Source organism: Episyrphus balteatus, chromosome 1, assembly GCF_945859705.1.
Source record: "Episyrphus balteatus chromosome 1, idEpiBalt1.1, whole genome shotgun sequence".
Taxonomy (NCBI): domain Eukaryota; kingdom Metazoa; phylum Arthropoda; class Insecta; order Diptera; family Syrphidae; genus Episyrphus; species Episyrphus balteatus.
In genome coordinates, this window is record NC_079134.1 from 41,990,879 (window position 1) to 42,015,555 (window position 24,677).

Sequence of the window (24,677 nt, forward strand, 5' to 3'; positions counted from 1 at the left end):
GAATACTCGATGATATTTTTTCGTTTGCATTTCCCTTCACGGTTGCCACTCGCATAAAAAATTTCCTACCAAAGTTTCCAAAAAAACCTACCAATTCAAAGAAAAACCTACCCAACGAAAATTTTCGATTTTAAGAGAATAAATTCTTGTTTAAAAAAATAAAATGCACGACCCACGAACTTGCTCTTGGAGTTAAAGTTGCTTAAATTTTTAAGACTTTTTATATAGAAATTTGAAAAAAAAAAATAAAATTCGTTTAAAAAAAAAAAATAAAATAAAATCTGAAATTAAATTGCCCTGCAAAACAAGTATGCAGTTTTGATTGATATATTAACGTAAAAAAAATGTTCAAAATCGTTAGAGCCGTTTTTTAAAAAAAAACAATTTTTTATAAATAATTTTTTGGAAAAAAAGTTTTAAAATAAATTTGTAATCCCATTTTGTAGAAATCACTAATCAAGAATGTGAAGTTAGTGTCAACACAAAACATGAAAATGGATGAGTTCAGACACCAACAATAAGGATACTGCGTTTACATACACTACTTAATATTATTACTCTCGGTTTAGATGGGCACATTTGGCACAAATATTTTGGGTAGATTTGACATAATTACAATTTTTTTTGTCTATTATTAAAAATAAAATTATTTTAGAGAAAGAACTTGGAAAAACCTACCAAATTGACTTCAAACCTACCAACCTACCCAAGGTAAAAAAACCTACCCAGTTTGGTAGGATCCTACCCACTCCGGCAACCGTGTTTCCCTTATCGAATTTGAAGACTTGAACATTTTTAGTTTCGCTTCAGCTGCGTACTAGGCTTAAAGGTAGGATCGTAAGAATTAGAAGCTACTTACATGCATTATTTTCAAGAATAACAATTGATGTTGTAAATAACGCATTTTGAAAAAAAAGCCTTTTATTAGAACAATGGTTTAGTACTTTATTTTAAATAACTGGTGCAGAAAATAGTTTTAAATAGGTACATAACAAACTTATGCTCATATATAAATCGAAAAATCAATAAAAATGTTTCGTGCAGGATATCACAAGTTAGAAATTCATCAAAAACTTTACTTATTTAAAATAACCAGTTAATTACTCTGATATTAAATTCTCATCGTATTAAAGTTATTCTGAATATTTTACAGGAAAAATACAAATCTTACACAGTTCTCTTTAAGTTTTCTTAAGATTTTTAAGTTTTCTGCAAAACATGTTAAAAGCACTTACGAGTTTCTGCAGCATAACCTTTAAAATGCGTTTATTTTTAACTTGAAACACAAACTCCAAGCCAAAAATGAATAGACTTATGCCAGCAAATATTGAATACAACATAAATGCACCTTTTAAATGGCTCAAAGATATTGGTTTCTTCATTTTCTCATTTTCTTCATCTCTTATAATATTTTTGTATTTGACAATTCTATTCAGATAAGTTAAAAATCCAAAAGATTTCATCCGTTCAATTTGTTTGTTAAATATTGATGTAAATGATGAACTTTTTGGTGTATAAATGCATTGCACAGAAGAAATTAGTGGTTCTTGTGCAATTATATATTTTAACCCTTTGTCCTCGTACGAATTCAAATATTTGTCCGAAATTATCCATGCATATTTGCCTTGTATTTTCATAAAAGCTGCATACATATTTGCTGCTCCAGCATCGATCATATAATTTGGAAAATCCTTCATTCCAGTGTATAGAAATTTGCTCGAAACTACAAATTGATAACCTTCTTCTACGGCATTTTTAATGTTCTTCGGAACAGATTTGTTAGGTCTGTTGTGTAGAAATTTAAAAAGAGAACCTTCATAAGAACTGCGCAAGATCAGGACTCCGAAGAACCAAGTTACAAAAAATAGTTTCATGGAATTTTTTCCGCAAAACCCAAATTTCTTGATTGCTAGTTGCATTGAAATTTTTAAAATAAATGAAACCAAAATCATTATCCAGATTGGATTGTCAAAAGGAAAGTATAAAATATCCAGAGAATTGTATCTATGTGGTTTCTTAAAAACTATTAATTCCTTTTCGAAACTGTATGGCACTGCAGCAAATACACTGCTCTTTTGTACTGTGCACCAACAACCGATACTTAAATCTCCTTCTTCATTAAATAACTAGAAAAATAAGAAAGAAATGTTAAAATTCCAATAATGTATGCATTTAAAAACTCACCATTTTTAAATCCTCAGTCATGGTATCGTTGACAAAAACATCAACACCTCCTTCAGGCGACGGTATATATTTTATTGAAAAATTCATAGTTTCAGCTAATATTTCCAAAACGGCTTCATCATAAACAGTTGGTTTCAAGGGGTTGGTGAACTCATTTCGTTTTGTTACGATCACTTTTACGGGACACTGTTGAAAATTATTAGTTTTTGGTTCAAACAAAGGCTTCTGGTGATGAAAACTTCCATTTGAAAAGACATTTTGTACTTTTGGAATAGTATTCCTGCAATTGTTCTCAGTAAATGGGTAATAAGTGTACAATATGATTTTCCCAGCTTCATTCTCTTGAAGTACAAGAACATTGAGAATTGTTTGTCTGAAGCAGAAATAAAATATCTGTTCCAGGAGAAAATTTGGTGATTGAAGATTTGTTGCTAAAATAATGAGATAAAATGAATATCCATCGATTGACAATATTTTAGCATAATTCAATTGGTTTCTTTCCACCAAATACCTGAAAAAAATAATATATTGCTTTGTTTTTATAATGAATTAAATACTGATTGGTCCATATTCATAGAAACTGTCAAAGCTGCTTCTAAGAAAGAAAGACTATTCAAATAACAATGGATAAATTCCAGTCTAAGATAAAAACGACTTTGAAATTTGTGACAGAGGAAAATGGTCAGAAACGCCATAACATTTGGAGAAAATGCGGAAACGGGAGTAAACAAGGTTTTCTGCCATCTTTCATTGAACGAGTGGTTTATTACTAAAAAACAAGACCCCCCAATTCTTTGATTGATTGGAAGAACAGTACAAATCCAGGACTTATACCTACTGTTCTTTTGTTGTTACACTCAATCACCGCGATTTCCATTTCATTCGTTGTTATTAATTGTTTCATGCTCAAAGGTGCTGGTCATACATGGTAAACAATAACCATAAATGTTCTGTTAAGAAGAGATAAATTCAACCAGAGAAATGGAAACAAATTAAACGAACATTTTCGAAAGTTCTTGGTCAGGATTCAGGAATGTCATCTAATATTTTTAAATTAGTGAAATCATGTTACAAATTTGAAGTTGCCAACTGCAAGATCATATCATGAACCAGTTGCTATGAATGAAAACCAAATTGCAGACATTAAGAATGTTTTGAAAAATATATCTGGAGCAGCCTTGGAGTTTTACTACCACATAACTTCATGGAAAACAACATCTAATGATCCTTCAGAATAAAGGTATTATAATAAACTATTTTTTTAAGGCTCAGTACCACAAAATTTTTAACAGTGTACCATGCAAATATTTAGTTTTGAAGTTGGTCTTCATGTAAAAAAGGATTTTTTACAAAAGCCTAAAAAGGAAAAAAATATATGAAATAATCTACTTACTTCAATGACTCCAATGAATCGATGAAAAAAATCATGAAATTAATATCAAAACCTCCATTCCCATCGGACATTAAATCCAATATGAATTTCTTGTTACTTTTTTGAAATATTTCGACAGTTTGCATGAAATTTGCTGTGATATTTAAATTTTCTGTTTTGATAGAAATCTGAATTTTCGGATGTACTGGTAAATAAGATTTGGAAACAATATGATGTAAACACTCAGCCATGTTGTTGTTCTCTCGAGAAATTAATGGCAATAAAATATTTTCTAATTTTTCGGTGGAGCCAAAAGTAAACAACGTTAGCATTAATATTTTCCAAAACCAACTCATGCTGAGATTCACAATTGACAAACGTGTCCCTTGAACTAATCCAACAGCTTCTAAAATGCGAAGTTAAATGCTATTATTCGTTGCAATTAATGTAAAATTAGAAATACAAACATTTTGAAGTGTTGCTTGTCGATCGATAAAATCTGGCGATTTTGATTATCAGATATTGACTATCGCATTAGCCGATACCATTCAACATTAAAAAAATATAATTTTTTTTAATTCAATCAAATCGAGTAAAGAGAGACATTGAATGTTTGAAAAGTCAATCAACATAAATAAATGCAGGTTTAAAATATAACATACATAAATTCTGTTCTTAATATATGTATAACACAAATATATCTTTTCATTAAAACAAAAAAATGTGTGTTTCATTTTCTTCACAAAAAAAATAACAATAGAATAAGGATTCAGTCTTTCATTCAATAAAATGTTATTAAAGTATAGCCATTGTTTAAAGGCTTTTAAGTAATTTTATTCTATCAAACATTTAAAAATTAACAAATAAATAAATTCAGTTTTTTAAGATGTAACATAATAAAAATAAAATAAATAAATTCAGTTTTCTTCACAAAAAAAAAAAATAACAAAAGAAAAACAATTCAGTCATTTGCAATTAATAAGAAACTGTTACTAAAGTAAAACCATTGATTAAAGGCGTTTAAGTAACTTTCATAAAATATAACATAAGTAAATTATATTTTTGTCTAAAAACATTTGCAAAACAAAAAATACAAAAAAACTTAACACAAAAGAATAAGAACTCATTTTTTGGTTATTAAAAAAATTATTAGGTATAAACTAATTAAAAAAAACAGTAAAATATTTACATATCAGTTTGTTAAATTGCAGCTGATAAAAATCAATTTTGAAACTTTTTCTGAAGACAAACGAATTCGTCTTTCGGTTTGAATCAACCAGGTCTTTAAAAAAATGCGTTCACAGGGTACCGAACTGGCGACTAGATTGAGCCTTTTTAGCATGTATCAGTGAAATTATTGGGTAGTCCACAAGGATTTGTCCTTGCCTTACATCAGCAACATCCCTGCGAGTTTGGATATGCAGATGATCTGACAATAAAAACAAGGCTAAGGAAATAACAAACTCTTCATTTTTAGTATTTAGATGTTTCATCCTTGAATACATTCCAATATGTTTTCTACGAGGAAAAAAAAAAACAAATAAATAGATCACTTGTGCATAGTTTATTTCTCATGAGATATCAGATCAAATTTAAAGAATAGGTTATTGAATTGACAACACTTCACAATGATCTTAAAACAAAAAATAAAGACGATTAATATGACAATAAATAATTTAAATTTTTAACAATATTTACATAAATATTTCTTAAATATGAATATAATTTTAAGTGTAGAAACTTTTTCAATTCCAAAAATGACAAAACTCATTCCCATCAATGATGTGTACAATATAAATATGTACACCTTTTAGATGCTTCAATGATATTGGCATCGGCTTTCTTGTATGTGTGTTTTCTTTTGTAAAATGTTTAATTCCAGGCACCCTTTTAAGAAAGGATAAGAGTCCAAATGACTTCATGACTTCAATTTGCTTTCGAAAGTTAATTGTTAAAAATGAATTCTTTTGCGTATAAATGCATTGCAATGAAGTATACAACGGTTCCTCAGCAAGGAAATATTTCAAACCCCTGTCTTTATACGAATTCAAATATTTATCCGAAATTAACCATGAAAACTCGCCATCGAGATTTTTAAATGCTTCATACATATTATTTTCTCCAACTTCTACCAAATATTTTTGAAAATCCTTCAATTCATCATAAAGTATTTTGCTTGACACTACAAATTTATATCCTTTTTCTATGGCATCTTCAATGTTTTTTGGGATAGTTTTGCTGGGTCTGTTGTGGAGAAATTTAAAAAGAGAACCTTCATAGGAACTGCGAACGATTAGAATTGTTAAAAACCATGAGATTAAGAACAATCGCAAGAAATTATGGCAGTGTAAAATAAATTTTTTAGTTGTCAAACGGATGATCAAATTTAGAATGTATGAAACCGAAAGCATTATCCAAGTTGGAACATCAAAAGGAAAAAATAATACATCCAAATAGTTATACTTTTCCGGTTTTTTAAAAACAATTACTTCATTGTCAAAACTATATGGAACTGCTTCAAAAACCTGGCTCGCCATTTTGCTGCACCAAGTTCCGATAATCAAATCTCCATCTTCGTTATGCAACTAGAAGAAGAAAAAGTCAAATTCAAATGAAAGTTTCGGACAATTTTCAAAACTTACCATTTTTACATCATTGGTCATGTTGTCTTGACTATAAACAAAACCTCTTCCTTGTGGGGACTTTTCATATTCTATTGAAAAATTCATTCGTCTAGCCAAAATCATTAAAAGAGCGTCATCAAAAATTGCTGGACGCATCGGGTTGATGAACTCCGAATGCTCTATTACAAGGATTTTTACCGGACACCGTTGAAGATTTCTAGTTTTATGATCAAACAAGGGCTTTTGGTGTTGAAAAGTTCCATTTGAAAATGTGTTTTGTAGTCTGGGAATAGTATTTCTACAATTATTCTCAATAAATGGGTAATAAGTGTACAAGAAGATTGTTCCAGCTTCATTCTCTTGAAGTACAAGAACATTGAGGATTGATTTTCTAAAACAGATACGAAATATCTGCTCTAAAAGAAAATTTGACGATTGGAGTGTTGCTGGCAATATGAGGAGATAGAACCCAGAAGCATCTATTGATAGAACTTCAACTTTATTCTGTTGGTTTCTTTCCACCAAATACCTAAATAATATAAAACAGTTCAGATGTTTAAGGCTTTGATAAAAAAACCCATGGGTCTACTTACTCCAATGATTCCAACGAATCGATGAAAAAGATCATGAAATCAATATCAAAACCTCCGTTTCCATCGGACATTAAGTCCCATATAAAGTTCTTGTATCTTCTTTCGAATATTTCGACAGTTTGCATGAAATTTTCTGTGATATTTGAACTTTTTGCTTTGATAGAAATTTGAATTTTAGAACCAATTGGTAAATTAGCTCTGTGAACAATTTGAAGTAAACACTTGACCATGTTGTTTTCTCGTGAGATAGAATCTTGTGATAAAAAAATTTCTGAATTTTTAGCACAACACAAAGTTATTAATGTTAATATCAACAATTTCCAAAATAAACTCATTTTGGGATTGACAAATAACATATTTGAGTCAACTACCAACAGTTTTTATTAAAACTCAGAATGCAGCACAATGAAATAAACCCTGCGCTTAGTTTCAACAAAAAAGAACATTTGGACTGGTCTCGATAATATCAAGTTTATGAATTCCTTTTTGTAAATTAAATTAAATCGACATACTGTTTCAAGAGTTGATGAGATTTAGCCCCTGAAGAGCTATTTATTCTTATGATACCTGCATTTAAAAAAATATAATAATTTATCTACATTAAGGTGCTTCTTATGTCATTTGTCAACTTTGCCATTCGCTTCTTTTAATTAAAAAGCGAAGAAGTGATTTCGTTTTCTTTTAGTTTGAGTTAAATGTCAAAGTTGGGGAAAATTAACATAAACGTTTGTTTGCCACGACTTCAATCTGTTGTTGGTACGGTCAGGCTTTTCAAAATCGTGGCCATGCAATTCCACATGTTATGAGGAGATCGGAGAAACTTCGCGAAGACGTCACACTAAAGTATTTTCAAAGTATTCTAGAAAACTCTGGTGTGTTTCGGTATCACCAAAGTTTTCTAAGAAGGCGTTTGCCAATAAGTCATACTGCTCTTAAATATGATCTAATCGGTAGATGGTTGAGCCGTCCCTACAAGCAAACAAGTCCGACTTTGGTCCGAAACCCCGTTTTTCTCGGTCGGAGGTCGGAGTAGTGATGGGTACCTCATACATGAGGCAATACAAATGTCCCATACATACGGTGACCATCCGTCCCGGTTTACCCGGGACTGTCCCGTATTTCAACAGCTTGTCCCGGGTTTTTATTTAATAAACCCGGGACGTATAATTGTCCCGTATTTAGGAATTTGTCCCGTGATTGTCCCGTATTTGCAGATTTTCTGATTTTTTTTTACCGACTTCCAAAAAGGAGGAGGTATTCAATTCGTCTGTATTTTTTTTTATTTATTTTTTTATGTTTGTTAACTCATAACTTTGGACGGAGTGAACCAATTTTGATAATTCTTTTTGTATTGGAAAGCTGGTGCTTGCAGTGTGGTCCAGTTCTGGCTATAGAATCTATGAAAAAACCATAAAACCTAGTTTCGGTCCATGGAAGTCGGTTTTATTTTTTTTTTTGATAAAAATGATTACACCGGCACACAAAAAAAAAAAAGTGTCATGAACCAGAAACCAGACCTATCTTTCTATATATTTTTGGGCACGCTGAATCCGAATTTGAAGTCCGTTTGGCCCCATCACCCTCCAGTTTTGAGCTGTGAGTGCATTTTGTTTGAATTTTTATGACTTTTTTGGAGTTTTTTGCATTTTTCTCAAAACTGAAGGGTGACCGGGCAAAACGGACTTGAAAATCGGATTCAGCGGTCCCAAAAACATATAGAAAGATAGGTCTGCTTCCTGGTACATGAAACTTTTTTTTTTGTGTGCCGGGTATGACAGCGACATGTCGCGACAGTGCTAGCACACAAAAAAAAAAGTTGTATGAACCAGAAACCAGACCTATCTTTCTATATGTTTTTGGGACCGCTGAATCCGAATTTCAAGTCCGTTTTGCCCGGTCACCCTCCAGTTTTGAGAAAAGTGTAAAAAAGACCCCAAAAACTACCTTTTTTTGAGTTTTTTGCATATTACTCAAAACTGGAGGGTGACAGGGCCAAACGGACTTGAAATTCGGATTCAGCGGTCCCAAAAACATATAGAAAGATAGGTCTGGTTTCTGGTTCATGACACTTTTTTTTTTTTGTGTGCCGGTGTTATTTATTCAAAATTTTAAAACTTTGAACTAGGGATGGCGGTTGTTAGTACAAAAACCGGTTTTCCGTTTTTCCGGTTTTTTTCCTTTCGGTTAAAGCGGCCGGTTTTAAACCGGGCCAAAAACCCAGTTTTTGGAAAAACCGGTTTTCGGTTTTTTGCTTGATTTGATAGCCAAAAAAAACATTAACTTAATTTGTCAAACAGAAAAAAAAAACTTTTCGAAGAAAATCCCTAAGCAAAGATTTTTTTAGATTGATTTCATTTTTAGTAGGAGTTTTGAGGAATTTTTTTTCGTTGGGTCTTTTTTTTTGTTCGACGTTTTTTTTTCAGTCGGTTTTCTTATGGTTTTTCTATTGTTTCGCAAAAACCGGGAGAACAAAAAAACCGGTTGACCGAAGCAAAAAAACCGAAACCGGTTTAAACCTGCCGGTTGATCCCATCCCTACTTTGAACGGAAAACAAGAAAAAACAGTCTTTGGTTGATTTAAATTAAGAGTTTTTCTAATAATCGAAAGAAGTGGAAAAGATTAAAATCTTGTATTCCTTTGGCTTTTTTTCTCAACATCGAAATATCAGAGATTTATCACAAAATAAAACGCACAAAACCAAAAAAGCCAAAGGAATACAAGATTTTAATCTTTTCCACTTCTTTCGATTATAAACTCTAAATTGGTCAATAAATCATCTTTAATGTTTTTCTAATAAGTCTCCAAAGTAAAAAAAACTCTTTTAGAGTAAGAAAAATTACTTGTGAGTGAAAAACGATTGAAAACTCTCCAAATATTCTAGCACAGTAAAGAATTTCGGTGGTTAAGCTGCGTGAATGTGCATCGAAAAACTAAATTTTCGTATTTCGTCGTGCTGGTTTTATATGAAAATTTTCGTTTCACTTCAAGACTAGGCTTTAATTTTAAAAATTTTTTGTCATTTTTTTAGTTCCAGCTTGTATTTGTCGAGTTGAAAAGCTATATCAGGAAAAGTTTTTTTTTATTGACAAAATATTCTTTTAGAAGTTATTAACAGTAGGTACCTATTATAAATCCGCTTTCTTGATTTCGTAAACGGCTTAAAGGATTTCAATGAAAATGCTCCCATCAAATCGTTTAAGAAATCATTAAATCAAAATAAGGAAATTATGAAAACTATTTTTTAATTTTTTTTGTTGTGAAAAATCAATATTTTAAAAACGAATTTTTTATCTGTCCCGGGTTTCGCTTCTAGAAATATGGTCACCGTACCCATACACCACTCTGAAATGTCCCATCACCTCAAAGCAAAAAAATGTATTACCTCACACCTCACCACAAAAACAAAAAAAATATCTCTTTACACAGAGAAAAATAGACCACATAAAATAGAACAAAAACAATAAGATTTCTCTATGGTTTTCATCCAAGAAGGAAACCTTATTAAAACAATCTTGTTTTCCTTATTGTTTTAAAATCTGCAAAAAAATAAAAAAAACGATGACCAGGCTGGGAATTGAACTGGAGACTTCAAACCATTAGTCACCCACCTTACCACCTGAACCAACCTGCCATGAAAATATTGATCGCGATTTTTGTTCTAGTGCTAAGTTGCAAAAAAAATCGACTTTTCAGTCAAATTTTAATAAGATTTTCTCTATAAAAATAATAAGAAATCTCCTTAAAAAAACCTTATTAATCGTTGATTTTAATAAGATTTCCTTATGAAATGTATGGACGGTAAAACAATATGGCAATCTGTTAGTTTTTAGCGGGTCATATTTTTCTCTGTGTACTCTTTCGTCTCCAGAAAAAAACTTATTCGTATTTCTCTCTGTCTCTTCTCATGATGATGAGCAGATGAGGAATGAAATATAGTGTATGAGGAAAAGGAAAATCATGAATGTACCGCGCCACGAAATGTGTGTACATAATGTATGTGTATGAAGAAATGCATGAAGAGTAAAGAGTACCAATGTTTTAAAATGAAAAATAAATAAATGTATGAGGTTTTGTGTTATGGGACATTTGAAGTAGGTACGTATTTTGAGGGGAGAAAATTAGAAGTAATGAGGAGGAGGACGTGACGTTTGTTTTTTTTTTTTTAAGAAAGAAAACGAGGAGGACATACGACAATGTACTAAAATAAAACCAATAATAAAAATATGAAAAAGAGAAGAATGAAAAGAAAGAAAGGAAAGAAAAGAAAAAAAGAAAGAAAAAAAAAGATAAGAAAGAAAAGAAAGAAAAAAAGAAGAATAAGAAAGAGTTGTAAATTGAAGGAGGTTTGTTATTGTAATTTTTTTTTTTTTTTTTTTGTAATTGAAATTGTCCACTAAAATTGGTTTGTCCCATGGGGCATTTGAGGTGGGACAAAGTACCACCTCATTTCGAAAAATGAGTACCTCATACAAACTCATTTTAAATTCGTGTCCTACCCATCACTAGGTCGGAGTTTCTTTTCTGAACTCCGTTTTCTTGCTTGAAGGGGTACTGCCTTTCTATGTCAATTTGAAAAATAAACATGAAAAAATAGTTGGTCCAAAATTTTCGGAAAAAATTAAACGTTTTATCTATTCAATTATTCGGCTCTCGTAATCCCTGCCCGTGCAAGAATTAAGGCTGGAAAATTGGTCTCCTTTTTTTCAAATTAAATAAAAAGGGAGACCAATTTTCCCTACCAGACCGAATAGCATAAGTAATATCACAAAAAAAACATTACTTTTTAAAAAAGAGCCAAGTTCTTCTATGTTGAAATTATGCTGGCACAAAAAGTACTGCGATGTAAAAGTGTACCAAGTTCTAAAGTTTGGGTTCAAATTCGTATCAATAAAATTTTGATTGTTTTCTTGACAATTTTTCTTTTAATTACCGATTTTTAAAGTTATTTCAAAAATTGCCAAGTAAACAATCAAAATTTTATTGATACGAATAATATTTGATGAAAATTCAGTGGAAATGGGCGGTTGCCATGCCCCACAGTGCGGCCGTTTGAAAGAAATTTGGACAAAAATCATTTTCTTCGTTTTATAGATATATTTCATTATTTATTTGTACAAAATTAACTTAATATACAATTTCTTAAGATAAAACACAAGTTTGGATTTCATTAGCATAAAAATAATGGAAATTTTACTCTGAGGAGGACGTTGAACTGCCTTCATAGCAGTCATCTTGTTCATTGACGATTGATTGAATTTCTTGAAATGAAGTTGTGTTATTTTGGTCATTTGTATCTTGTAAATATACCCTGATGTCTTCAATATCGTTTTTCGATTTATCTCTGCATATGTTTATATTGCTTGATATTAATGGGTCAGATGTAAGCAGTAAAATTTTCATTAAGTCCATATCTGTTACTTCCCTACTTATCTTCCTGGTTTGATGCAACCTTTTCATCCGAACTTCCTTATGGCGGGCTTCTAAGGCATCTTCTGACATAGCACCAATCGGTAATTCAAAAGAATCGATAACATCACAGCCATGAATTAAAATTTTATGGACGCTACTTGGCATATAGAACCAATTATATAAGTTTATATATAGCTCATATGTATCTTCTAGCAAAAGCCCGAAAGAATCTATATTTATCTTATATCCTAATGATAAAACTCTTAATATTAAATGAAATTTAATGATTAAATTTGGGTCTAATCCTGTAATTTCGCTGTTACTAAAAAAACCGTATAGCGGTGTTGCCGTCGTTTGTGGAGCCAAACCCCTGCTTTGGCTTATCCACTAAGAGCCCCAAGCGAGCCTTAAATTCTTTTTGAATCCTTTTTTTGGTTTCATCAAATAATTTTTTATTTTCTGGCCCTCTCACTTGTCAGGTCTTGAATTGTAAACGATATGCGATATGAAGCAGGCATTCAAAAAATCGTATCCACGCATGAAGCGTGGATCATAAACAAAAAATACCAAGACTGGAAACTCGGCGGTCAACTGACGTTTGCCTACAAGCTGGGAGGTGTGGTGAATGTCGTGAACCTATCGTTGTGTTCGTGTTGGATGTGTGGTGAATGTCGTGAATCTATAAATGTGTGCGTGTTAACGTCATTTACCAACGTGGTGGCTTTCACATATATTCACAGACAGCACTGTACACAAAAGGGTTTTGGGGGGAAAGACGTACGAAATTTTCCAGTCTTGGTATTTTTTGTTTATGGCGTGGATAAACCGAACCTAAAGTTCTCAATCTTAGGTTGAAAATCAATCGTCCTAGGCAGATTCATTTTTTTTTGGCAATGACCCACTTACAAAATATTTTGCTGCACAATTTGTTTTGGACAAAACATTGCTCACACTTCCATCAAGCATCGTAAAATGCATTTCGTACTCTGCTTTTACGAATCTTCTATCTAAATTTATTTCATTTGGAACGAGTTGGTGAATAGTGCTTTTTATTAAACTTTCCTGCTCTCTAACAAGAAGATGATTCTCCTTCGAAAATAAAAATGTTATGGGCCTACAAAAAAGTGTTGAGGATGGGCGAGGATTGACCCAAAAACTAACGTTATTTTTGTCTACTAGCTTAAGAGGAACAAATGCTATCAAAAACATATATTCATCGGTGTGAGAAGTTTATAGAGACTGTGCCCTGCAGTTCCGTCAAACCCCCACTTGCAAATAAGTTTAAGATCACTGTTTTCTATTATACTAGCATCAATAACTCTTAGGAAGTTTTTAAGGGTGATGTTTAACAACTCTTGCAAAGGTACTTATGCGGATACTTCAGTTACAATAATATTTAGTAAAAAATCGATGAAAGATTAGTTTCAGAATCATCAGATATAAATAAAGACTTTGACAACCACAGAGAATGGCGTTTTGACAAATATATTCGGTTTCGTGAACTTGCTCAATAGGGCAAGTATTGGTTTCGTGTAAAAAAAAAATTCGAGGTTTTAATCAAAACTAACATTACGATGATGGAGAAGCCCAAAAAAGTGGGTTTCGTCATGACGTCCGTCGGTCTGTGCGTCGGTGCGTCCGTGCGTCCATCTGTACAAGTAGCTACAGCCTAAACGAGTGGACGGATTTTCTTGAAATTTGGTATGGATATTTTTTTTGTAATTTCCAAGGTTGGTTTTTTTTTGTTTTTTAATATCTCGCTTAGAACGTATACCTCCCATACAAAATTTTCGAGTTATTGCAATTTTCTCGAAAATGGCTCTAACTATTTCGATTAAATTTAGCACACGTAATCCTGTATATAGTTCTAACATAACTGCGTTTTTAGTTTTTCTCAAAAAATACGGATAGTGGAAATATGGTCTTTATATTTTTTTAAATCGCGGATGTCGGCTCTTCCCGTACATCATTATGGAGTTATTGCAATTTTCTCAAAAATGGCTCTAAGGATTTTGATAAAATTTTGTATACGTAATATTCAAAGTAATTGCAGTAAAACTGCGTTTTTAGTTTTTCTCAAAAAAGTCAAGTCAAATAAAAAAAAATTCTATTTAACTAACATTTGGCCTCCATGCCGGCTCTTCCCCTACATCAACCAAATTTCTTAAAAATGTATATAGAGGCAGCTCTAATAACCTACAAGTAAGCTAACATAAAAGTGCTTTGAACTGCAAGAGCAAGTACGTGCGGCCCCAGTCGTGCATTTTATTTTGACATCGCAAGATGAAACATCTTACCAATATGCATAATTTTAGAATTTAAATCATCGGAAAATTCATTTTTGTTTAATAATAATTTTATTTTTTTGATAACGTTTTCCATTTTCATTGCTTGTTATCCAAACTTCAGTCAGATCACAATTTTGAATTGTACGACCTTGTAATTGAACGACTGGAAGAAATAGTTTGCCAAAATTATAATTGAAGTTTGTTGCAAAAAATGTTATAGAATTTTTAAAAAAGTAGAACAAAATACCAGACTAAAAATCTTTATTTTGATATTCTCTAACATACCTCACATACACTGTCAATCATCAGGTTAGCACACCCCCTCGAGTGCGTTATTCCTGCAAAGCTAAATGAGCTACCGGTTTTTAAATAAATGATTTAAATATCTGATGCAATTCTAAGTAAAATAAAAGAAAACAATTTTTTTACCATTCTTTTTTATTTGTTTTATTAATTAATTTACTAAAAGCATACAAAAAAAATGAATCATCAGGTTAGCACAATTCGTTTTTTAAAGTTTATTTTAACCTTTATAGTCAAAAAATTCATATCAAATCTTGGAAACCAAGAAGTTTATTCCTTTTTGAAAATAATTTAATAATGTGTCGGCCCACCCTTTTTAAGAATGACCTCAAAAATTCGATTTGGAAGTGATGCGTATAGTTTTCCAATATAATCCAAGGAAATGGTAGACCAAGCGCATTTGATGGCTTCAATCAGTTCCTCTTTGGTAGAATATTGCTTACCAGACTCGTAGGCCTTACGAACCAGCCATCCCCACACTTTTTCTATTATGTTGATGTCAGGTGAGTAGGGCGGCCACTGTATTAAGTCTATATTTTGGCCTTCAATCCATGATTTTACCAACCTCGCAGTGTGAATCGGAGCATTGTCATGTTGAAAATGCCATGGCAAGTTACCGAACAAATTTTGAAAATGGGGAAATGCAGTTTCCAGTACATTTTTGTAAGTATTTGCGTTCATTGTTGTTGTTAAAAACTGTAACTCGCAAGTTCCGTAGTAGGAGATGGCTCCCCACACCATTACACCTCCTACCCGACTGTGAAGCCTATCCAAATAGTGTTCCTCTTTACGAACATCATGGAAATAGTAGTTAAATCCATCTGGGCCTTCCAAATTAAATTTCTTTTCATCCGAAAAGACCACGTATCGCCACTCAGAGTTCCATGTCATGTGCTCTCGCGAAAAACTCAAGCGTTTTTCTTTACGAACTTCGTTGAGGGGAGGTCTTTTCTTCAATTTTAATCTTTTTAAATGTGCGGCACTTTTAATTACTCTTATAATTGTGGGTAAACTCGCCTGTAGACCAACATTATCCCTTATTTTTGCAGCCGACTGATGCGAATTTGATGCTTCTCTTAGTATTGCTCTTCTGTCGGCACTCGAAATAACTTTTTTGTTTCCGCCTTTATAATTTTTACCATATCCCGACTTATTGGCCAAAAACGCGGATATTACTTTTCGACTTCTACCGATTTTTTTCGATATTGCACTTATAGAAAGACTTAATTCGCGAAAAGCCTCAATTTTTGATTTTTTCTACCACGGATAAGGATTTGCCTTTGCCCATATTGATTTTTAAAGACCGTATGAACAAATAAATCAATTTAAACTGTCATTCGCCTTCAAATTTTGAAGATAAACCAAAAACAATTGGCATGTGCTAACCTGATGATTCAAAAAAAGTATGCTTTTAAGTAAAAAATTTAAAAAAAAGGGCTAAAAATAGTTCAAAGAGATCTTTCCGGTGCAAGTTCTTTTGTCCAGTGATAGTGTATACAAAGATGAGAAAAATAGCGTTCATAAAATAAGCTACACTTTTACAAGAATAAAAACACAATCCAATATATAAAACTTATAACAGGTGTGCTAACCTGATGATTAGGAGTGTATGTGTGAGTCACGATTATCAAAATCAAAATGGGCCAAAAGAAAAAGGGAATTTGCTTTTACTGGAGAAAACGGATAATTATCATTTATCTTTACAGATTTAGCATTAAACAAAATACATTTAAGGTGTATATTCTTTAATTAAAACACAATATTTCTAATGCTTTTAAGAACATTCACTTTGACCTTGAAAATCGTGACTCCTGAATGCGTGATATTATGTGGATTTTTGAGCGAGACTTAGATTTTGGACTTTACCATGTTTTTTTATCAATTGACTTTAAAATAGTGTTAATGTTATAAAAATGACAAAATACCTTCTTCAAAATCGGCCATTATTTTCACTTATTTCAATTTAATATGCACTTTGTAAAAATTTTGTTACACTTTTAAGGTAAAAAAAAAAAAAAAATGAGACAGACTTACCTAACTTATTTTTTGTCTTTGTTCAATGATAAAAAGTTTTTTTTTCTCTTTTCATTTTGTTGCTAGAGTAAAAAAACCGTTACTTCTTGCCCACAGGGAGAAAGGGAATTAGTGTTCTCATTTAAAGCCTAGTACGTAGATCGAGCTAAATTTCAGCTCCCATACAAATTATAGAAAAATCGGCTAAGCTTTTTCTATAATTTGTATGGGAGCTAAAATTTAGCTCGATCTGCGTACTAAGCTTGAATCTATAGTTTCTTTTAAACGTATAAAAATTAAATTTAAAAAAAAACTAGAAAAATTTTTGCAGTGGCATATAGCCAAATATATAGCCTATACGTTTCTGTATAAATTACAGGATATTTTGAGCCGCTAATTTTTTACGTCTATTCAAAGTCCCTGAATTTTTCTAAAAAAAAGGAAATTAAATGGTCATTTTCAAAGTAAAAAAAAAAAATTTAAGATTTTCAAAATAGTGTACATAATAAAACATTATACCTTCTTGATAACCCAAAAAAAATGTTTGTTTAGCTGTTACCCGTACTTGTTAAGAAAAAAATCCTTCGGACTTACGAAACCAGGCTGAATAAAATTAATTTTTTTTTTGTTCCCAATGCATACCTAATTGCAGTAGACTATACTGAAATACTCTTCTGCCCCATGGGTAAAAAGTGTTTTTTTACCAGTGTTTTGGGTATTAGACTATATGATGCAACCGTTACTTTGGTAAAAATCGCACATATTTTTTTTTTTCTTTTTGTCCAAAGAGGGCCGCACTGTGCGCCTGCGCCCGCCCCCTGGCTAAAATTCTCAAATTTTAAATTTTTTCCTTGGTATCAACTACCAGCTCTACCATTCTACCAAATTTCAAGATTGTACGATAATCAGAAGTGCTCTATAATATTTGATGAAAATTCAGCGGAAATGGGCGATGCCACGCCCCCTGAATTGAATATCTCAAATTTTCGATTTTTCGCTTTGTATAAACTACAAGTCCTATCACCGTGTAAAATTTCAACTTTCTACGATAGCGGGAAGTTCTCCATAATTTTGATGATCTGTCAGTGAGTCAGTTACGGTTTTTGCGATTTTTGAAGAAACTACGCGTACTCATTGTAAGAAGCCGAAATTTTGTGAGAAGTTTGGTTTTGACCAGCTTAACAAATGTAGCGAGTTTGAAATTTCTAGCATCTTTCATGTGGAAGTTAGAGGGGGGTCGAAAATGGCCTGAGTTGTTCCCTGTAAATAAGGGTGTAGTGCCAAAGTTGCTAGAGAACTTGGCTGGGCACTACCGTGCCCCTTGATCTCTTTCATCTTGAAGCTCTTTGGCCAGCAATATAAATATTTTTAATTTTTTATATTTCTTAATTTAGTTTTAATTAAACTTATGTATATAATTCGTAAAATTTTCGATCAGTGCTAGCTTGAAAATCAAAGAAAATGTTGTTCAAAAGTTCTAAATACATTTTTAAATCAATTAGTGCAAAATTTAAAACGATTTAATAAATTGCTAAAACCATTTAGTAAGTTGCTAAGTTAAAAATCAGTCCGCTTTTTGGCTAAGTAACTTACTAAAATGGCTTTAGCAATTTACTTAATCGTTTAAAATTTTGCGCTAATGTTATTAATTCGATTCAGTTCAAATTTGTGAGGTTTGATATTTTCAGATTCTCGTCAGCTTTATTATTTCTTATTAAAGAAGTCCTTGGTGTGTTCTTGACTTTTCATATAATTCTTGTTTTGAATTTCAATTTGTTCCTTAGGCCGTGTGTGAATTGCGTTAAATAGTTAACACCGTGTAAAATTTTTGACACTTTTGAGGTGAACAAAAAAATTTATTGTTTAAAATTTTGTCTGCCTTTTTTCTGCCATGATACTCCTTTAACCCTTAACTATAGTGGTGGGTCCAGGGGACCCACATCAACTTTTAAAAAGTTAATAAAAACCGTTGAAAATGAATTTTCTCTTTTTTTTTTTTATTTTTTTATTTTTTTTTAAATTGTTATCTTTTGATGCTTAAAAACAAAATTTATAAAAAAAATCAATTTTGTATTTTATTTTATCATTTCAAAACACCACAAATTTTCACCACTATAGTTAAGGGTTAAAAAAAAAAAAAAAAAACAAAGCAAACCCATCTGAACTAAAATTTAACCAGGTCCCAGAGCCCAATAAATGTTTAACAGCTGAAATTTTTTTATTCACCTCAATAGTGTCAAAAATTTTACACGGTGTTAACTATTTAACGCAATTCACTTTCACACACGGCCTTAATAGTTGCAGTTGAGTAAATTTTGATGAGCGTCTTTTTTGTGATTCTGGGCTGGGGACACATTTTCCTCGTTTTCATATTCTTCTTGTGTATCCATTTCGTATTCTTTGTTTGTCCGAAGAAGTGGCTTGCGAACGAATGGCGAACGTTTTCTGATTTTTTCGAAATGTAAGATAGAATTAAGAAATAAATATTGTGCGGTCCCAATATTCTTGAAGTTCCATCTCACAAAAAATGTTTGCCATCAAAGTCGTTAGATAATGCATTCAAACATCAATACAAATGAAAAACACTTAAAAAGGATTAATGTAGTTGTAGTATATTTTAAAATACGTTTTGCAGAAAATATTGTTACACAACACATTTATACGTTTGAATAAAATCATTCTTTAAAAATATTCATTAGTCTTCTTTCTAGATATTCATTCTGTATATATTTTGAATTCTAGAAATTTCATGTTCCATTCCAAAAATGATTAAACTAACACCATTAAATATTAGATATAACACAAATGCACCCTTTACTTGAAACAATGACATTGGCTTTAGTTTTTTATTTTCATTTTCTTTTAAAATATTTTTGGTTTGAGTCATTCTATTAATGAAGTTCAAAAGCCCATATGACTTCATTAGTTCAATTTGTTTCCTCACTGTCAATGATAAATAAGAGTTCTTTCGCGTGTAAATACATTGCAAAGATGTATAGAGTGGTTCGTAAGCGACGAAATATTTCAAGCCCTTGTCTTCATACGAATTCAAATATTTGTCCGAAATTATCCACGCAAACTTGCCACTGACTTCTTTAAAAGCTGCATACATATCATCTTCTCCAACACCGAACGTATGGTTTTGCAAAACTTTCAAATCATCATATAATCCTTCGCTTGAAACTAAAAATGTATAATCTTCTTTTATGGCACCTTCTACATTTTTTGGAATAGGTTTGCTAGGACTGTCGTGTATAAATTTAAAAAGAGAACCTCCATAGGAACTGCTCAAGATCATCATTCCTAAAAGCCAAGTTATTATATAAAATCTCATCGAATCTTTGCTGCGAAGGCCAAATTTCTTTGTTGCAAATCGCACAGTTAAATGCGAAATATAAGAAAACAAGATCATTGTCCAAGTTGTAGCATCAAATGGAAAAAATAAAATATCCAGATAACTATACTTTTCCGGGTTCTTAAAAACAATTAATTCCTTATCAAAAGTGTATGGCACTGCTCCGAAAACCTGACTTGCCATTGTATTGCACCATGTACCAATAATTAAGTCTCCATCTCCGTCATGTAACTATAGTAAGAAAAAATGTAATAGAAATTTAAACCAAAGTAATGAAAAATCTTCAAAGTTACCATTTTTAAATCATTGGTCATGTTGTCGTTACTATAGACTACACCTCTTCCTTCTGGGGACATTTTATATTCTATTGAAAAGTTCATTTCGGCAGCCAGAATCTTTAGAAGAGCATCATCAAATATAGCTGGTTCCATTGGGTTGATGAATTCTGAATGTTCGATTACAATTATTCTTACAGGACACAATTGAAGATTTTTAGTTTTTTGTTCAAACAAGGGCTTCTGGAGTTGAAAACTTCCATTTGAGAAGGTGTTTTGTAGTCTTGGAATAGTATTTCTACAATTTTTCTCAGTATATGGATAATAAGTGTACAAGAAGATTGTTCCAGCTTCATTCTCTTGAAGTACAAGAACATTCAGAATTGATTGTTTAAGGCATAAATCAAATATTTGCTTTAGAAGTTCATCTGATGATTCAAGTGTTGCTGGCAAAATGATGATATATAATGCTGAGTTATCTATTGAAAGAAGTTCAACCTTATTCTGTTGATTTCTTTCCACCAAATACCTTAAATATAAAATATTAAAAATAAGTTTATGCTCTTTTATTTGTAATTTAAAAAACAGGTATCATATCAACTATCAATCACTTCAATCATACATAAACAGGGAATGGATAAGACCACAAATTAGAAATGGGCTTTTAAACCAGCCAAGTTTTTCAAAAGTCAACAGAAAAATGAGCCATAACTTTCTAATTTCAATGAGGAAATGGTTCAAAAATCCAGAAAAATTTTCAGGAAAAGCTCAATTTTTCCAATTAATTTATTTGTTTTATTAGAAAATGCAAATATGGGGTCAACGTTAACAAAATCTCTCCTCTATAATAGGAAAAAAAAAAAAAAAATAAAAGTTACAAATGAAGCTTAATGGGATTAATATTTCAAGGAACTCATTATAATGATTATTATAACAATTTTCACAAATTTTATGTTCAAAACAAATTTGAATTCGCAAATTCGTTCATGGCTTGGAATTTGGATTTCGTTCTTTATCTTTATCCCGTCTTTTCTCAATTTCTTCTTTCCAATTCTATGTAGAAATCTCAACATTAAAACAAAATTTAATTTCATTCTATTATATCAATTCTCGAAGCATACTTTTTGAAGCAACCTACTTATCGCAGTTTGTTTCTTTCTCGTGGGTTGATCGACAACTTATAAATTAATTTAAAAAAATTAAAACATCTACCTATCATACTTATTTCGGTTACACAATATTTTTTTTTTTATTGGTATTAACATTTTATTTTTAACACAAATTAATTTATCGTTGCAATAAATTTAATGCAAGAACTATTGAAGGATAATATTTTTCATGGAGGAAATTACACTTTTTTTCTGTTTTTTTTTAGAGACTTTCTCAAACAAATAGGTTTTCTTGTCTTCAAAATGACGTCTCTTGCTTTCGTACTCTTGATCTAAAAAAAACTTAAACTGTTAACTATGGGCTAAATACATAATACTTGTTACTCACTGCTTGAACAACTTCGCAGCTTCAGAAATTCGCAGTTTTTTTTTTAAATACGTCGACTCTCATGGGGAGCACATCCTATATCTTATTGGATTCAAGGATGTTGAAATCGCTCTCTGATGAAGAACTTTTTGCTGAAAACGTATTAAAACCTACTCACGAATCACGAATGATTCAGGAATACATCGGAAAGTATCGCATGTATTCTTTTCGCCACACGGGGCAAAAAGTAAGCATTGTCATGATCGTCTTGTGATGTTTTTTATGGTTTTTTTAATTTCAGATGACCACCGCATCAATTTATTTGCTTATTCAAATTTTGGATCGAAATTACCGCTATCAAATATTTACACATTTCATGCTGGTGAGTTTTTGCAGGAACATTTTCTGCGCCTCGGTTGGTACCGGGGTCGGGGACCCTCGTTGATGCGTTATGGCTCTCAGACAGCATCTGCGACTCAGACAATACTTGTTCGCAACTAACAACACAAGCTGCATAAGCTCATATATTTTTTTGGTCCGATACTTTTTTCTTAAGCTCTTCCGCTATTTCTTTTCTTGATTGTCCTTTTTAAACATGTTTTCCGCATCTGCCATTGACATTTTTTTTGGAAACATTCAAGTTTTATAAGGATTATGTCGATATTTTTTTTCTAATTTGCCTAAATTGTAGCTGCCACATCTTCATTCTCCTTTTATGGTTGAAGAAAGACGTCCATACTTTAGTTTGGGAGTCTTAAAATTAAAAGTTTTGCCTTTTTCCTTTTTCTGTCTCTTCGTTTATAAAGCTTATTTCGGGTTATCGTGTACAAAGTTAAGAGCTTATTGCCACAGTCCAAACAATTATTATCAACGTTTGCCATGCTTTTGATTTCTTCGAAACTGGTTTTCCATTTTCCCCAAAAATTTAATTTTTGAAAGTCATTAGTGATTCAAAAAGACTATTGAATCTTAGATAGTCTACCAATCTTAAACGCGATTTTTTAGTTTTTGAAAGTTGGCTTCTCATTTGCCTAATCTCATTCTCATTTTTATAAAAGATTCTATCTGCTCCTTTTAAAAGAGACTTTTTATCACATCTTTTTTATACTTATTACTTTTAAAATTACTTAAAAATTTCATCTACTGCACTTTCCAATGATGAACTATCACAGATTTTTATGCAAGTTCAATTTTTTTCATAAAATTACTAGTATTATATCGTTTTAATAACTCCGACACTTCACTCAATTCATTCATGCTACAAAAGCCTTTAGTTTTTAACAAACAAATGACTGTCATTCTGAAAACTCATAGATATTATCTAGTTTTCCACTCTGTGTGCGTGTTTAGGTACACACAACAAACAAAATAAAGAAAAACAGCTGATTATCTAGGAGGAAAAATAACTTAACAGCAGGGTTTCAGTTTAAGTTTTCATTTGGAATATTTTTGTCGCAGGTTAATGCGTATTTAGCTAACGATTTTATAAGTAAACCCTTTTGTTTCGGTCACATTTGCCAATTGCCACCAAACTTAGCACACTCAAAAACACACAATTAACACACAGTTTAAACTTACTCCAATGATTTTAGCGAATCAATGAAAAAGAACATTAAATTAATGTCAAAACCTCCGTTCCCATCAGACAATAAATCCAATATGATATTTTTGTAATTTCTTCGGAATATTTCAACATTTTCCATAAATTTTTCTGTGATATTTGTATGTTGTGTTTTGATAGAGATCTGAATTTTAGGTAGAGCTGGTAGATTAACATTTGAAACAATATAAAGTAAGCAATCCGCCATATTGTTGTTCTCTCTGGAGATAACTGGTGGTAGAATATTTTTTAGATTTTCGGTGGAGTTCACAGTTACTAATGTTAATATAAATATTTTAAAAAACAAACCCATGTTGGCAAGAGTACCTAGGTCACACAACTACTTTAGACTACCAAAAGCAAATAAAATAGCTTTGAGAAAAAGCAATTCAAACAAAAAAAATAAAAATAAACAAACAAATAAATTAGAAGTGTTACTGATAAAATCAAATTTTTTAAATGTCTATTTATAAATTCAATCAAATCCAATAAAAGACGGTGAGAACTATCGAAGAAGGGTTCGGAAGGCAACTAACTACTGGCGGCTATTGTTACTTGACAATTCTATTTACTCTTAAAGTGGACATGTCTAGGAGTTAAAACTTCGCTCATTAACTCTAATTGAACCTATCACGAACTTGTTGTCGTTTTTGCAAAACATATCTAGCAATTTCATGTCTGATTTAAAAACTATAAACAAAGAGTTCTTGAAAGTGCCACTTGTCACCTATTAACCTCGACAGCCAAGGTACCGAGGGTCATTCCAGCAGACCTTAGTTCTTTTGGTTTTTACTTTTGCTACTCGTATCTACACATAAAGTTTTAAGGGGCTAAATGCCAAACTATTAAGGGGCAAAATAATAAATTGACATTTTGAGGATAGACAATATCTATATAAGGAGCTAACAGCCATACAGCATGGGTCGATGAACTGCCATACTTCTAAGCAATTTGTTTCAAGGTTAACACATCAAAATCAACAGACTTAACACCACGGAAGCAAACTGCGTCATCAGCAAAACGTCGGAGTTGAACACATTGATTCTGATTTGTCAATTTATGAACGTTTACGATATTATCATCGCAATAAACAACATCGCCATTAACAGAATACATAGGCCTGTTCCATATGATCTCATATCTGTAAACCAAAACTTGTTTCGGAACTTTGATCCGAAAATATC

At 31.6% G+C, this 24,677-nt stretch overlaps 1 protein-coding gene across 1 annotated transcript; it reads right to left on the reverse strand.

Moving 5' to 3' along the window:
• Nucleotides 1-19,397: 19,397 nt before the first annotated feature.
• LOC129905387 (uncharacterized) lies at nucleotides 19,398-23,813 on the reverse strand. The gene is made up of 3 exons (XM_055980862.1): nucleotides 23,472-23,813; nucleotides 20,436-20,946; nucleotides 19,398-20,373 (listed from the first exon to the last, which is right to left on the reverse strand). The coding sequence occupies exons 1-3, from the start codon at nucleotides 23,804-23,806 to the stop codon at nucleotides 19,495-19,497; spliced, it is 1,725 nt and encodes a 574-aa protein (XP_055836837.1). The 5' UTR covers nucleotides 23,807-23,813; the 3' UTR covers nucleotides 19,398-19,494.
• Nucleotides 23,814-24,677: the final 864 nt, after the last annotated feature.